This window comes from Leuresthes tenuis, unplaced genomic scaffold (assembly GCF_036924035.1).
Source record: "Leuresthes tenuis unplaced genomic scaffold, fLeuTen1.0.hap1 SCAF_16, whole genome shotgun sequence".
Taxonomy (NCBI): Eukaryota; Metazoa; Chordata; class Actinopteri; order Atheriniformes; family Atherinopsidae; genus Leuresthes; species Leuresthes tenuis.
Window position 1 is genome coordinate 10195235 of NW_027325370.1, and position 15533 is coordinate 10210767.

A 15533-nucleotide genomic window follows, 5' to 3' on the forward strand; every position below is an offset into this window, starting at 1 on the left:
CAGTTGATACTATTTGAGACTGTTGGCATCACTTCAAATCAACCTAAGTCATGTTTAAAGGGCATGTCCCCTGGACACACAAGATAAAAAAATACAAGAATGTACCTATCCATTAAAGGTATAGTCACTGATCAGATCTGCATTGTAGAAAAGTCTGAATGCCACTGAGTTAATATGACTCCATGAAAGTAAGGCTCCCTAGTTGATGGCTCTTTTATGAACAAATGAGGAAGTGCAAAAGCAAAATGAAAGGCATGTTGAAGACTTAGTTTCAACTTTATTGCTTCTTATTTCTGTAGAATTGCACACTGATGTTTTCCTTGAGCCCCCCCCCCCCTTTTTTTTTTTGCTTTATTTAACATCATAACATTCAATAGGTGTGTCCTATAGGAATACCAAGAGCGTTTGCTAACTAATCTGTCTTAAATTTAGTTGTTAGTTCATCTCAACAATTTTCCTGCTTGGATGACTCTGCACAACAGTGTGAGCTTTCCTTACCCCTGTGGTGTGGTCTTCATGTCTCCATTAGGTTTTATGAATATGTTGTAGAGTTTCAAATATTCTTCAGATCCAGAAACACACGTTGAATAGTGTCTACTATTCAATCCTACTACCCATATTGCAAATCCTTACTTTGCTCTTGAGAATAAAATTGAAGAAGATTTATTGAGAGATAACATGAGAGATCTTCACAAAAAGTGGAATATTTAGGCTGTTTGAATAGCTGGAAGAGAAATACAGGCTGAATTGAGTAATTTTTTTTATTGAATAAGCTATACTGGCTTGATAAACAACTTGAAGAAAAAATGGAATGGAAAAACCACATCTTGTCTTTTATCAACACCTTTCTGTCTGTGTAAGACATGTTTTCTTAAGCTTCCATGTGTCAATGCCCTGGAGCGCTACATGAATATGAAGTTAAACAAAAGATCTGAATCTCTGAGGGAAGATGACTCCACTCTCTTTTCAGTGGAAATAAGACTCAGCGTTGAAACAGCTGAGATGAAACTGGGTGTAAAGGGGTGTACATAGTTTTGTGGAGGTCAAGATGGAAGGATCCAGGAAAAAGGTTGACAGAGAATAAGACAGAGGGAGAGACCTGTCTTTACTCCCTCTCAACCCATTCTTTAATGCTCACTGAGCAGCCCCGCAGTGCACCCTTTGTCCCACTCATTGTCACAGGCTTACAGAGCCTCTTTGCCAAGTGAGAGGCTTTGTTGACATATGTCACTTCAGTGAGTCTTCTTTCGCTTATTTAGAAGCTTGCGTGGAGGGGCGGGGAGTGAGGCGTGTCTGTGCAGCAGGAGGGAAGCAATGTGAAGAGGAAGGACATGTCAGAGATGTTTGCTCTAGAAAGACAGAGAGTTGTTGGCATGATTCCCTGATGGCTCTTCACTTTTATATGGACTTATAGTGCATCTGCGTTGTGCCTCTGCTAGTTGTAGAGGATGTAAAATGACTCAAAAAACTGTAAGTATTACTTCAGGAAAACTTTGATTTCACAACTCCTTGGGAAATACTTCCTCTCTATACTTGCTGTATATCTATTTGAATAGTATAACTAAAGATAATTTGTGCCTTACTGGGAAGCCTGTTCTTTGCCAGGCTGCTGCTGCTCTGTCCAAGAGAGGTTGGTCTTGATTTTAAAGAAGGGGGGTGGGGGAAGAGTGAAGGTATAAGAGTCACTGTGTACATGGTGTTGGAAAGGATTAGAGTGTAGTAGTCACACTCTTCATGCCTTGGTCGACTAATGGCTTAGGTAACACAATCCCTGTGGATTTGTGGCTTTGATCTGCCATGTGTTCAGGTAATAGATCCCTTTGCTCCTAAAACAAATGCTTTGTTATCTATTTACATAGGGACTCCACCCCATTTTATACACGTAGGATTTATACCTTTTAAAAGGACTGTGTCCGCTTTGTTTGAATTATCATTGAAGCGGCAGATTTGCACAGCTCCACGTGCTTACAAGGTGTGTTGATTTTCCTACCTCACCTTGTTCTTTGGGTGTGCAGCAGGCAATGTATTTGCAGTTCATAAATGAAAGCTACCTTCCTGTTTGTTGCTGTGTTGTCAGGATAAGCATAAATCTTGATAAAAGTCTTGACTTCTCATGTCACTGGAGTACTGTGAGCTTCCTGTCTTACAAGGACTAAACTTTTCATGTCTATGCAATAGTATTATGGATGCTCTCTAATGCAAAGATTTAACTGTGTGGGAGGTGCGCACATCTGTCTTGAATACATTGTACAGTAGTGCCAGACTGAGGGAGAGTGACTTATAGCATTATCACAACATGAAATACACTCTTTTGGAGTAAACATTGAACCAGCTTTGTTTGCCAATCAAACCCACAGAAGATAATCACAAAGCCCTTAATGCAAATAATACTCAGTCTTTAATTTGCTTAATTGATTCTAAATTCAAGCAGCTTAATCCTTAATCTGATCTATATCAATTACTTCAATGACCTTTCTTATGTCCTTAGAAGAACTCAGACTTGTACTCAGCCAATTATTAAGCAGCATACTGTATGACTGCACAAACTCCCTGCATTTATTCTCCTGATAGCAGGATTAGCTCAGGGGATGAACCCATTTGGCATAGCCAGTGCCTCCGCCGCAGTCTGAGCATTGTGAGAACTAAGCTGTGAAACACTGACGGGCTTAGTCCAATTTATGGACTGCCATCTTGGATCGTGTGATCATAACAGACAACAGCTTAGCCTTTGTATGATTCAAGTTTACTGTAAGCATGCCATCCAATGCCACCAGTCAGGTCCAAATGGTAATCTCCAGACTAGGCCTCCTCTGTGTTGCGCTACAACCTCAAAACAAGGTGAAACAACTGAAGTTAAAAGGTTTGTGCATTCAACGGGACACCTGGCATCATTGTTCTTTTCAGTTCTTCTTTATGTGCGATCTTATTCAACAGCTTTAGAGCAGAATAATGTCTGGATGTTCACGCAGCACTGCATTTCCTTTACAAAAGAACAGATCCATGTATGGCCCTGGTTTGATCAGTTTATTTATCCATTATTTGTGGGGCCGAGCAGCAAAGCAGTGAATGTTTTTATAGCTTTTTATAGGTGCATCTTCGTCTCTTCTCTGACGGTCTGTCTTAGCACCATGAAACTCTAAAGGTTTTTGTATTTGGAACACTGATTCAGGATAATGTGATTCTTTTATATCAACGCCTCAAGCATTCTCGCACAAACATTGCAGTTCCACAGCTGGAGGTGATTTGAACATGTAACTTTAAAAGTAAGGTTTTCCAGTTAAATAAAGATAAAGCACTGTTTGATTTATTGAATTTATTCAAATTGAAAGCACCATATGAAGTCAGTTTTTGATTTCATGATTTATTTTTTCATCATTGTTCACCAATAAAAAAAATTCAGTCTGCCAGTCAATTCTGAGCTAATGCTTTATTTGTTCAAACTAACTTGATTGAATAACTCAGTGAGCCCTCATGAGGTTGTTTCCAAAAGTTCTGCCATATACAAAAGAAACTTTTTACCCAACAGATATTACAGCCACTTAATGTGAGCCCTTAAGTGCTTGCTCCCCTCATCATTGATTTAATTTATCTTTTGATTTGAAGTTGAATTATTGAACATGAGATTTTACTTTCACATTATGACTCTTGCAGGTCTGCTGTGCCTTACAAATTCCAAGTAATGACAGCTGATCAACACATTTTACTGCTCTCAGTTGTTTCCATCAAGCTGTGGGGAATGATGAAGTTGGCACGGAGCCTGCCAGTAGTTCTGCTCTGGGCCTTCACCTGCAAGGCCGCAGGCCTAAATATTCCTTTGGAAGGTATGAGTGAAACTGACCACATAGTTACCATTATTTGAATGCTAGTTTCATTCCACATGGAAAACCTGTCTCATTTCTAACACGTTTTGTCAAGATGTATGCTAGTAGTTTTATGCTGTTATTCCTGCTAGAGCAAGAATGCTAACTGCTGTTTAAACTCTGACAAACAATGGCAATCTCAAAAGTAAATTGTTTAGGTGGCAAATGTTTCAAGTTTATTGGAGGATAAGCATGGTTTGCAAGTTTTAATGTGTTATTTTAGGTGAATGTCTATTTAAGTGCAGCGTTGCAGCATGCAGTGTCATGTTGAAATTCTCTTAACCTAGCCTGGAGCATTTGGAAACTACAGAATGCAAAGCAAAAATGCAAACAAAAATGGGATTTTCCATTTTATAAAAATCTTCTAATTTCAGTACTAAGATGTATAATTTCTGTATGTTTTCTCACAATACAGTGGAGCAGCCTCCTACCATAATAAGTCATACATCAAGCCCTATTATTGGACTTCCCTTTGACAACACTCTCACTGTTAGATGTGAAGCTAAGGGCAACCCACCACCAGAGTAAGTGACACCAAGTTAAATGAATATAAAATACAAGACGTGAATGTTAGTTGTGACAAAGCCAAGGTCCAAAGAGTTGCATTAAACATGGTTTTAAAAAATTAAACCCTGTATTTTACTCCAACAGATACAGATGGACAAAAGATGGACAAAACTTAGTCTTGCCGAACATCCCAACAATAAGGACCGACCACACAAATGGTACTATTATGTTTCACAACAAGCACTTCCTGCAGCTCCAGGGTAAATATCGATGCTTTGCTTCCAACAAGTTTGGAACTGCCATGTCTGAGGAGATTGAGATCATAGTTCCCAGTAAGTGACCTTTGTGTGAGAGCATGAAATCTCTGGCAGGGTCTTATCAAACTCATCATACAAATGTTTTGATTCAAATTCTTTCATTTATTTATTTTTGATAAGGTACACCCAAATTCCCAAAGGAAATGCTTGATCCTGTTGTGGTTAATGAGGGAGAATCAATCATCCTGCAGTGTAATCCCCCAGATGGTGTGGCCCCTCGTCAGATCTACTGGATGTCTATTGGTAAGTCATGAAACGATTCATGCTTGTATGTAATATGTTGAACAGGTCTGTCTGTCGGTTGGTCAAAAAATAACAAAACAAAAGTTAATTTTTTTATCAATGAATACAACTACAACAACTTCAGTAACCTTTAAGTTGGATAAGTTGTTAAACGCATTATCTGGTCCTGTAAAGGAGAGAAGGGGGATGAGAGAGGATTTAAGGGAAAGAGGGTTGTTTTGTTATAAGTCTTGTCTGATTTAATCAATGGTCCTTTACGGAACTGATTTAGTAGAAGTTAGAATCTTTGGCCCTGTACAATATTAGTAGCATTGTTATGTGTGTGTTGATAGATCCTGGCTCTGTTTGAGGTGCTGTGGTAGCAAGTGACAGTTTTAACTTTCTACACTAAATTGTAGCCTTTATCCCACAGAGTGGGGTCACATTTATGTTAAAAATGTTTATGAACAAGTCACAAAATGTTACAGTGATATAGCAGGAGGCAGGACTGTTGAGCCTTTGTTGTGTCTTGTCAGCCTGTTTGTAAGGTTGAGAGGCGGATCGCTTAACCCTCTTAGGCTAAACACAGCATTTGCATGTATATCCTTTTCAAACCAGATGCAAAGTTTGTGTGCTTCTACCTGCCAAGCCCGGCTCAAAGTGAACATGTCAACAACTTTAAGAAGATTAACACTTGAAGAATGAGGATGAACATTATGGGAAAAGGCTGTTATTTATATCAAAAGCAAATGGTACAGGCTGTAAAAGCTTTTTATCTAGTTTGTTCATTAGCAAACAATGCAAACACACAAGTGTGCTTTAAAGAGTCAATGTATTCAGTCTAACAGAAGTTAGATTTTTTGAAAAAATATAATCAGAATGACAATATTTAGAAATAGGCTGGATCTTTATCATATATAAGTCTTAATATGAAACGATATGTGTTTGGGTATCTTTAGTGTTAAGGAAAACAACGGAACAGAGCAATGCAGAGCAGCACTGCAGAAACCTGGACAGAAATGTACAAAGCCAGATACAAAACAGCCCTTTGGTGCTCATAAATGTGTACAGTTATAGAAGGAAGTTTGGAATTCACTTGAAAGCTTTTTCTGTACTCTGAGGCATGAGACAAACATGAAATCCCTGCCTTCTGTTTTCACACCGAGCTGACTGCTGCATTAGATTGGTGCGGTGGCTGTTTTAGAGACGTACAAAGCTTCCTGAACTCAGAACACAAGACATCTCACAGTTTTAGATGATACGATAAGTAACCTCCCTCTTTTACTGACCCTGATGACGTGCTCGCCGTTGTGAGTAAAATGTCAGAATTGGATTCATTTTATTTTACTTGTGCTGTGATGAGTTTTAAGATGGGATATTTTAGATTGTTAGAAGAACCATATTGTCCACAAGATCCTTACAGATTAAATGAAGTTTAGAAGTGGTCTGTCTATTGGCTATTATTCAAGTTTACACCACATTCATACCACTGCCAGAAGATGTTATTTACTATGGAAAAGGTTACCTCAGTTCTGTCTAAAGAGCTTCTTTAGTGGGGATTGCTTTTTCTGTCCAGCCTCTTGAAAGTCGTCAACTGCTTCCAATGAACCTGACTGATGTCAGAAAGAAAAACATATAGTGCAGGCCTTTTCAGTGTTAAGGAAGACACTGGCAGACTGAATGCCAGTGTCACTGAATGAAAAGAATTGTCTGCAATTCTTGCTATAAGTTTAGTTTAAGTCTTGTGATAGCTGAGTACAGTTATGTTTCAAGGGATTAACATAAGAATAATTTGAACATGGTGAAAGATTCCAAATAATCTTGAAAGAATTCCATTATTCTTTAAAAAAAAGCAAAAAAATGTTTGGGATGTGGACTGATGACCTGCATTTTCACCCTCATCACAACATTGTTCTCTGGTCACGAGCATTAAAAAATCTAGATATAGTTCTTTTTGTGTTAGTGACCCTCCTTTTTGTTCATGTGCCATGTGTCCTAAATCAGAATGAAATATGTTTTATCCACATTGACAAAACAACCGATGCCTTGCAGCTATATCTGAAACTAAGCTGTTAAATACTGGGTATGGGCTGACCAAGGAATGACAAAGAGCGTTACTGACCGTGAATCTCTATAAAATAAATCTGCTTTCATAGTGCACTTACAACTTTACCAGGTCTATTCAAGGAAACTCTTAAGGGCATCTGCATTATCATTTATCACAAATTATGCTACACTGTGTTGCACTTTATCTTGGCGTATAAAATCATTTTTGTTCTTGAAGAGATTTTGTCAGCTTGAAGACATTTTACTTCTGTCTATTTGGTGCTCCCTGTGGTGCATATTTAAAAGGGCTGTTTGATATGTCATTTTTTTCAACGGCCAGAATGCATTTTAGAAAAACACACATTTTTGTTATTGATTGTACATAATTGATATGTGTTATTTTCCAGGTCTCCAGCACATTGAGCAGGACGAAAGGGTTTCCATGGGAACTGATGGCAGCCTGTACTTCTCTCATGCCTTACAGAAAGACAGTCGCAAGGATTACTGTTGCTTTGCTGCCTTTCCCAAGATACGCACCATTGTCCAGAAAACTGCGATGGCTGTCATGGTCAAGAGCTGTAGGTTCATTCAAGAGTCTGTGTGGCTGTAACATACATGAAAAACTCACTTTTTTAGTATGTGATCAAAGCAATACTCCTAAAAGGATAAGGTGTTGCATATGATAGTAAAACAACACAGTCCATTTTGGTTTCATCACAGATTTTTCTTTCAGTCCAAGCAACAGGGCTTCTTACATCTTCTCTACGTCTAAACAAGGAAATGTTTATGTCATCTTTATACTCCAAGCATTTCTGTTAGGATAGTGGATTGAGCAATAAAATATGGTACAAATAAAGCCTCACTATTAAAACCAGTCTTAATGTTAAAGTATTTTGTTTTTGTTTCAGTAAAACCTGATAATGACTCCTCTGACAGCAGCAATGCCAGTGAGTATTAGTCACACATCAAAGCATTTACACTACAAATCAGAAGTTCATTTGCATTTTGCGAAATGCTGCTGATAACAGACTGACTCTAAGAATGTCTGAAGCTTAGATGATCATTGATCGAAATTATACACATGACTGAAAGAGACTGAGTTGTTTTTGTTGAATGCAGCTGAGCCCCCCCCAGTGAGCGCACCCAGCCTACTGCTGCCCTCTGGTGTTCAGACAGTGAAGGTGTTGTTGAAAGGAGAGAAGCTGGAGCTTGAGTGTATACCAGCGGGATTGTAAGTGTATTTCTCCATGTTTTCCAAGTTCTCACTATGTTAAGTTTTTTGTCATATTCTAACATGTTGTTGTTTTTTTTGTAGTCCCACTCCCAAAATAACATGGATGAAAATGGGAGACAGTCTGACAGGTCGGAACGAACTGAGTAACTTTAGAAAGCTGATGACCATATTTGCTGTTGACGAGCAGGATCAGGGGAAATACATGTGTACAGCCGAAAACTCTGCTGGAAGGGCTGTCCACTACTTTGATGTAATAGTTGAAGGTTAGTCAGCCTTCTGTTGACTCAGTAAGAAAGCTTTTGACATAGAGATGGCATTTGTTTTGGCTAAGACCAACATTGCTCTTCTTGACATCTCATAGAGCCTCCAGCATGGCTGACGGAGCCTCCTGAGGGCCAGCTGTCAGTGATTGGGTCTGATGTTCACATCAAGTGCTCTGTCAGTGGAAAACCGCCACCAGACATAACGTGGATGAAGGATGGAGAAATATTCAGAGGTCAGAAAGACTAATTGTGGCAACGGTTTTGCTCATCTCTTGCCATTTGTCAGGGAGACAAAGATTACCCGTAACAGCACTTCACACTCAGAACCTGGAATTCAGTTTGACAATCAACTGGTGTTACAGACGGCTCAGGAGACAGATTCAGGATTCAAAATACAATATTTAATTAACTGAAATATACACTGAAACCATTGAATTTAGGTTGTCTTCTCTTATGACTATAAAAGAACAACTTTTGAGTTTTCTTTAAATTTCTCTTAATATACAAGTAACATAGTCCAAAGGTTCAACTGACATATCAAAGGGCTGATATTCTTAGATGATGTTTACTAATGTTAAACGTGGTGAAGTTGAATCAATTAAGACTGTTTTGCTACTTTACTTTGTAAATGTTTGTGTGAAAAAGTCTATATTGGTCAATATATGTGGAATTTAATTTTCTTTTTTAAATGACTAATTAATCTACAATTTTTCAAACCCATGCATATTTGCTTTAGAGTGTTAATTTGGTGACTGCAGCAAGTGTTCAAATCAAAGAGGGGTGGCTTATTTTTGTCATTTCAAAATATAACTTTGATTTTAGTCAAAATCTTTGCCGTCCTGATCGCTTTGGCTTTGTGTTGTTAGATGAGCCTCTGACCAACAGGCGAGTGCTCGATGACACTATGGTGCTTCATAATGCCAGACCTGAGGACAGCGGCGTCTACCAGTGTGAGGCCTCCAATGATCATGGCAGTATTCTGGCCAACATAAACATCATGGTCATGAGTGAGTACGACTGCAAGACTTCAACCCTGCACAGTCAGCCAAGTCACTTTATACAGCAGAAAAACAGTTTGTCACTTTGTCACTTATGCCTGGGTCAGGGCAGTGTCTGAGTAGAATCATGGTTAATTTGTCATTCATCGCCATCATTCATCACATTTCTTGGGTTGTCTGGAGTTAGCTGATTGATTGATTACATTGATTTGCAGACAATTTAAAGATGTGACAAGCCAACATTTTTTTTAAATGTATGCTAGTTTTGATTTTACACATTTTAAAAAAACTGACAAAGTGGTGGTGAATTACAGTAGTTTTCCATCACTCAATTAGCTGATTCACTTACATCAATTCAGTTGTATAAACACAAGTTTCACCATCAGGCTGTGATGCATAAGTTTGTGTCTGACTAATCTGTTCTTTATCCCTTTTGAGCCACTGCAATTTTCCTCTGACTTTCTTTTTATTTTAGACGTGGCTCCTCGTATACTGACAAAGGACTTACAAGAGTACAGTGTGATACCAGGACGAGACATCATCATGAACTGCAGTGTTTTTAGCTCTCCGCCAACCAACATCTTGTGGTTAGAAGGGGGCAGTTTTGTTACTTCACACATGTTTGAACCTGCTTTCTTGTGTTTCACATAAGAAAAAATATTTTATCACATTGATTTGGAACATCTGAAACAGAATAAACCAAAGTACATGCAGTATCACAGCGTGAGTCATGCTATTAATCCCACGCTGCTTCCAGTGTCTGCATGTTACAGTCTGATGTTGACACTTATATCTATCTAATGAAACAATCCTCCTCCTGTCCTTGAAATTGATCTGATTAAATCTTGTTATCTGGCACTACAGCTCAACCACAGTTCCACAAAAATGCAATAGGATCTCAAAATGTTGTCAACGTTACACAAACACTCGGAGTATAAAGCCGGATTCTATTAAATCACGTTTCACTTCAATCTAATCAGCAGCCCTAACCACTTTTTGCTTCACTTTAACCTCCAACTGCTGCAGTGCTAACCCTGACTGTGCTTTCAAAAAGCACAACTGGAATCAATTAAACATTTTAAAGAAAAAAATTAATTATGACAAAAATAGCCACAAAAAAATGGAAATTGTATTGAAAATTAACTTAATTTGGGTGTCTGCATAAATCAGGTGGACTTTGTAGCAAAATGGCGACTTTTGATTTGTACAGTATTTATGATGATTGACATATTGTACAAACACTTGAAAAGAGGTATAAAATCTTTCTCCTTTAGGAGCAAAGTGGACACAGCCATAGAGGGGGAGCAATTTGTCCTTCTTGAGGATGGACAATATTTGAAAATCATCAGCACAGAAAAAGGCGACAGTGGGAATTATGTGTGTGTGGCCAGTAACACAGAAGGGATGTCAGCTGTCACCGCTGTGCTGGATGTGAAAGGTATTTCAGCAACATGACTACTGTTTCCTTTATGCGGGAGGACTGAAACAAACACAAATACATTCCTCCAACTGCATTGCTTTTGTTCATTCGTCTTTAAGAATAGAATCAATAAAAGTGTGGTGTAACTATTCAGCTATTCAATACTTTAAGATAAGAAGGCAATCTTGCAGATCATCATTTTAGATCTAGAAGGTACAATTTATTGATGTAATAGTGTAAACTAGAGCTTAAAGACTTTGGGTCCTTTTTAAACATGCTTTTCTTAATTAACTCAATGTCTTAACATTTTAAGTTCAACTTAATCTGTAATTGATATCATAGTATGAGGCACTTACATAAACGTTGATGTAATGAAACTGAATTTTGTTTCAGTCATATTTCACAAATGCACACTATCAAAATTTAATTACTCATATCACTCATCAAAGAATTGATCTTTAAAAAGGCTTATTCAGAACATGAAGGCATTAAAATGAATAATTTCTTCTGCCAAGACCAGTCCTTATCATGTATTATTAAAAACGTGTCCCTGTAATTGCGTTTTGTCTTTAGACCCGACAAAAATAGTAGGCCCACCTCAGGATGTGCAGATCGTCAGTGGCACCTCAGCTCAGTTGATGTGCCAGACAGAGTATGATAAAAGTCTAGAGGACTCCTTCGAGTTAGTATGGAGGAAGGATGGGGAGGAGCTCTCACTTTCCCCTGAGGAAAATTCCAGGTAACTGACTGCTTTGATACTGTTGTTTTTAATTTTTAATTTATGTGTGTTCACGGCTAACATACCTTTGCAGAAACATACCTTTAACATACAGTGCAGAAACAGAAAAGTGACTAAAGTTTTGATGTGTATCCTGTCAAAGGATTTTGCTAGTCTTTTGTTTGCTTGATCAAATGATTGACTACCTCTGGCAGGGACTGTATTCTTTCTTTGGTTATCGGTTATGAGTTATGAGAATACAAAGAAATAATACAAAGAAATAAAGAGCTGGTATAGATTAAAACTATTCTATGACTACTTGTGAAAATTCAGGGGATTGTGCAGCTTTTGAGTTAGCGTATCCACTTCCTGAATGTCTTCTTCTTGACATATAGGTTGAACTTAATGTTCCCTATATGTTGTAACAAATGTTTTGCCTTGTTCAGATATATTGTGGGGAGTGACATGCTGCAGATCATGAATGTTAACCTCAGCGACCAGGGAATGTATACGTGCGTTGCTAAAACAAGTTTGGATGAGGACAATGCCACGGCGCTGCTAACTGTACTGGGTGAGATTCTGTCATTTGTTCACTATCAAGATGAAATTCTTAAAAAAATTATCATTTGATTATTAAACTGACAGCTGCCTTTCATGTAAGAAATATTTCTTTGTTGCAGATGTTCCTGATGCTCCAAAAAACTTAAAGATAGATGAATATAAGAGTGAGAGGAATGTTGTGCTGTCCTGGATACCTGGGAGTGATCACAACAGCTCTGTTACAGGTAAACATTTGAACAGAATAGAATAGAAAAGGGTAAAATAGAAATGGGCTGGGGATTTAGTGGTGCTAAATGATTTATAAAAGAAAAGCTTCGACCCAGAGAGATCACCAGCAGTTGTTTGTGTTCTCCACTTGTTCATTCGGTTTGATGTCACATTTTAGTTCACAGCCTATAAAATAGTTACAGTAAAATGCACATTTATACACATTTATTTTTAATCAATTTGCCATAAAAAAAGACAAGACAAAAGAACCAAATTTGAATGAAAACCTGACTGATAGCATTCTTCTTTTACTTCTTCCTCCTGTTATTATCATTAATAATATCGTTATTATTAAATTGCTTTAGTATTTTATGATAGTATTATTGAATCATTTTCAACAATTAATATTTTATAATTTTCTATTATATCTGTGAAACTCTGATATATGATTCTTGGATCTTGGATAAAAAGTTAATTTAGTATCATTTAAAGTCTGCAGAACTCTGTAAAAAAAAAACTAGTTTAGAACAGTTTGTTGATGTAAGTTCTTATCAATTTGCTACAAATAACCAAACATCTTTGTTTGTACTCCATGAAAATAACATTTAACGGATTCCACTCCTGTGATCATTGATGAATGCTAAGTAATATTCTTCAACAAATAAATGCTGCAAATAACAGTTATGAGCTAAAAATGCTGCCTTGGAAACTGGTCTTTCATTTATGTTTCAATAGAAAAGGTAATTTACTTTTGAAACTTACTAGGATAATAAGACTATAATGACAAATTATAAAGTCATTATAATTATTATAAAGTCACCTTGTAGTCTTTTTATCATAATTAGTTTTGATACACACCAATTAGCTAAAGTGAGAAACCTTTTCCACCTTTTTACAATGTAATACAATGTTCTGTTTTTAAAGCCTGTGTTTTGGGATTCACATGGATGCAACTTTGACATTGCCCGCCTAAACATGTTTGCATACCATCCCCACACATCGGCAGCAAAAACTGCGTTGGAAGGGCTTAAAGAAGAGGCTTTCAGTCAGCCTCCAAACTTCCAAAACGCCGGTTTGATTGGACCTGATGGTCCAAAGGAGCTATTGCTAGCATCCAGGTGCCAGACACTGGTATCCTCAAATGTGCTTTATCAAGACAGTATTAGGCTGATGGTCATAATCTTATGGCTGATCAGTGTATGATACAGTTGATTAAAAGGCACATGAGTCTCATGTTAAAATGACATGTTTGTGTGCAAAAGCGAAATTAAGATAAATCTAACCTGATCATTTTTCTGTGTATTTACCTTTTCCACTTCATTTTTCTGCCTGGTGTTATTCTTCCATAAGGCGTTGGAGTTCCATAAGGAGTTTTACCTTGTGTTTTAACAAACACGGTGAATGGACAACATTTTTCGCAGCTTATTTCTTGAAAATGTTAATATTTCATTGTTTGCATCCTTTCACACAGGCTTGTTGATGCTTGAATGTATTGTGTTAAATGAATGAGACACTATAATAGAACTATAATAGAAAAAACACGTGTGTGTGTTTTTTCATCACATCTTCATGCCACCTGAAAGCACAGACTGGGACAACTGTATGCTTTTTGTTCTTCAGGATGAAAAAGTAAGACAAACAAAGAGAAAGCATACAGAAGGGTTCTTCTTACCAACATTATAGTGCAACCCCTGTGTTAAAGAGACTCCTATTTTACTTATGCCCTTTCTTGTGCACCTCTGTATTTCTTGGTTCATGCTATTATATTTAAAAAAAAAATCCACAAAATACCATTGATGTGAAATTAGTAAAATTCAAGCAAAAACAAACTAAAACAGAAAGGAAAAAATACAATAACATGATTGCATAATGAATTACCCCAGAATGGTTGGAATATAATCAGAAAGATCAGGCTGTGCCTAACCCAACACACCACACAGCTCCTGGTGCAGTCTATGGTCATCCCCTGCCTTGACTACTGCAACGCCCTCCTAACTGGTCTCCCAGCCTGTGCTGTGCAAACATCTGCGGATGGTTCATAAAGCAGCGGCACATGTGGTCTTCAATCAGCCTAAAAGAGCACATGTCACCCCTCTGTTCATTGAGCTCCACTGGCTACCCTTCTTCACCCACATCAAATTCAAGTCACTGATGTTAGCCTACGAAGTGCTTAATGGAACGGCTCCCATTTACTTACTCTTGCAAAGGGTTATGTCGGTCACTTCAGTCATCAAAGGATTGTCATCTGGCAGTGCCTACACCACGCTCAAGACAATCCAGACTCTTTTCATGTGTTGTTCCACAATTCTGGAATGACCTACCGAGCGCTACCAGAACAGGGGCGTCCCTGTCTATTTTCAAGAAACCCTTGAAGACCCAGCTGTTCAGAGAGCATCTCCTATCCTAGCCATTACCCTCCCCTACCCCTTTTACTGCACTTTCTCTTTCTGTACTTCCCTCTATGCCTGCAATCTATTTCCACACTGTCACCTCTTGTCTAGTGGTTTTCCTTCTGTGTAGCTTATTGTTAGCTTTGATGTTAGCTGCATTGGTATATCCTTATTTGTAAGTCGTCTGCCAAATGCATAAACATAGAATAATTTTAAGCAAACTGCATATAAAAAAAAATCTGCTGAAATACAATTCTGAGTGGTGAATTTTGTGACCTCTTGACTTTCTTGCCAACCAGAACTTATGGCCTTTGTGTTCAGGTTCATACTTACAGAGACGTAAGTGGTATTAAAGGTATAATCTAACACTCAGAAAGAAATCATACATTTTCAAAAAGTTGTTCACTTATTAAAGGCTAATGCTAGCGTTTTAACGGCTGTGATTATCAGTTTTATCATGATGACTAAATGTGTCGGTGTCTTCTCTTCTTCATGTGTACAGAATTTGTAGTGGAGTATGAGGAGAGTCAGTGGGAGCCCGGAAGGTGGAAAGAGCTACAGAAAGTCAACGGTAACCTGGCAACAGCTAAGCTGGCTCTACATGGACATCTTAACTATCAATTCAGAGTGTATGCTGTTAATACTGTTGGACCTGGACCCCCTAGTGAACCCACTGAGAGATACAAAACACTCCCTGCTGGTGAGACTTGGTCTGTTTTATTAGCACTTTGTGCTAAGGTTATCATTATGTTACTAAAGCATCCATCTTTGAACATTTATTGTGAAAGGT

The 15533-nt window shown here is 37.9% G+C and overlaps 1 protein-coding gene across 8 annotated transcripts in view; it reads left to right on the plus strand.

Annotated features, from left to right (window-relative positions):
* chl1a (cell adhesion molecule L1-like a) overlaps positions 1-15533 on the plus strand; it is a 46594-nt gene that overhangs the window by 13824 nt on the left and 17237 nt on the right. For 6 of the 8 annotated variants that reach the window (XM_072367502.1, XM_072367506.1, XM_072367507.1 and 3 more), the window contains exons 2-17: positions 3652-3821; positions 4276-4384; positions 4512-4699; positions 4805-4927; positions 7360-7530; positions 7861-7899; positions 8072-8183; positions 8268-8449; positions 8548-8682; positions 9316-9456; positions 9923-10034; positions 10722-10885; positions 11441-11606; positions 12032-12156; positions 12266-12370; positions 15246-15443. In XM_072367502.1, coding sequence (XP_072223603.1) covers positions 3680-3821; positions 4276-4384; positions 4512-4699; positions 4805-4927; positions 7360-7530; positions 7861-7899; positions 8072-8183; positions 8268-8449; positions 8548-8682; positions 9316-9456; positions 9923-10034; positions 10722-10885; positions 11441-11606; positions 12032-12156; positions 12266-12370; positions 15246-15443 — 2212 coding nt within the window. In that variant the 5' untranslated portion in view covers positions 3652-3679. Of the gene's footprint in view, positions 1-1323; positions 1471-3651; positions 3822-4275; positions 4385-4511; positions 4700-4804; positions 4928-7359; positions 7531-7860; positions 7900-8071; positions 8184-8267; positions 8450-8547; positions 8683-9315; positions 9457-9922; positions 10035-10721; positions 10886-11440; positions 11607-12031; positions 12157-12265; positions 12371-15245; positions 15444-15533 lie in introns of those variants that run through there. The other 2 variants (XM_072367503.1, XM_072367504.1) reach the window with 2 other exon arrangements.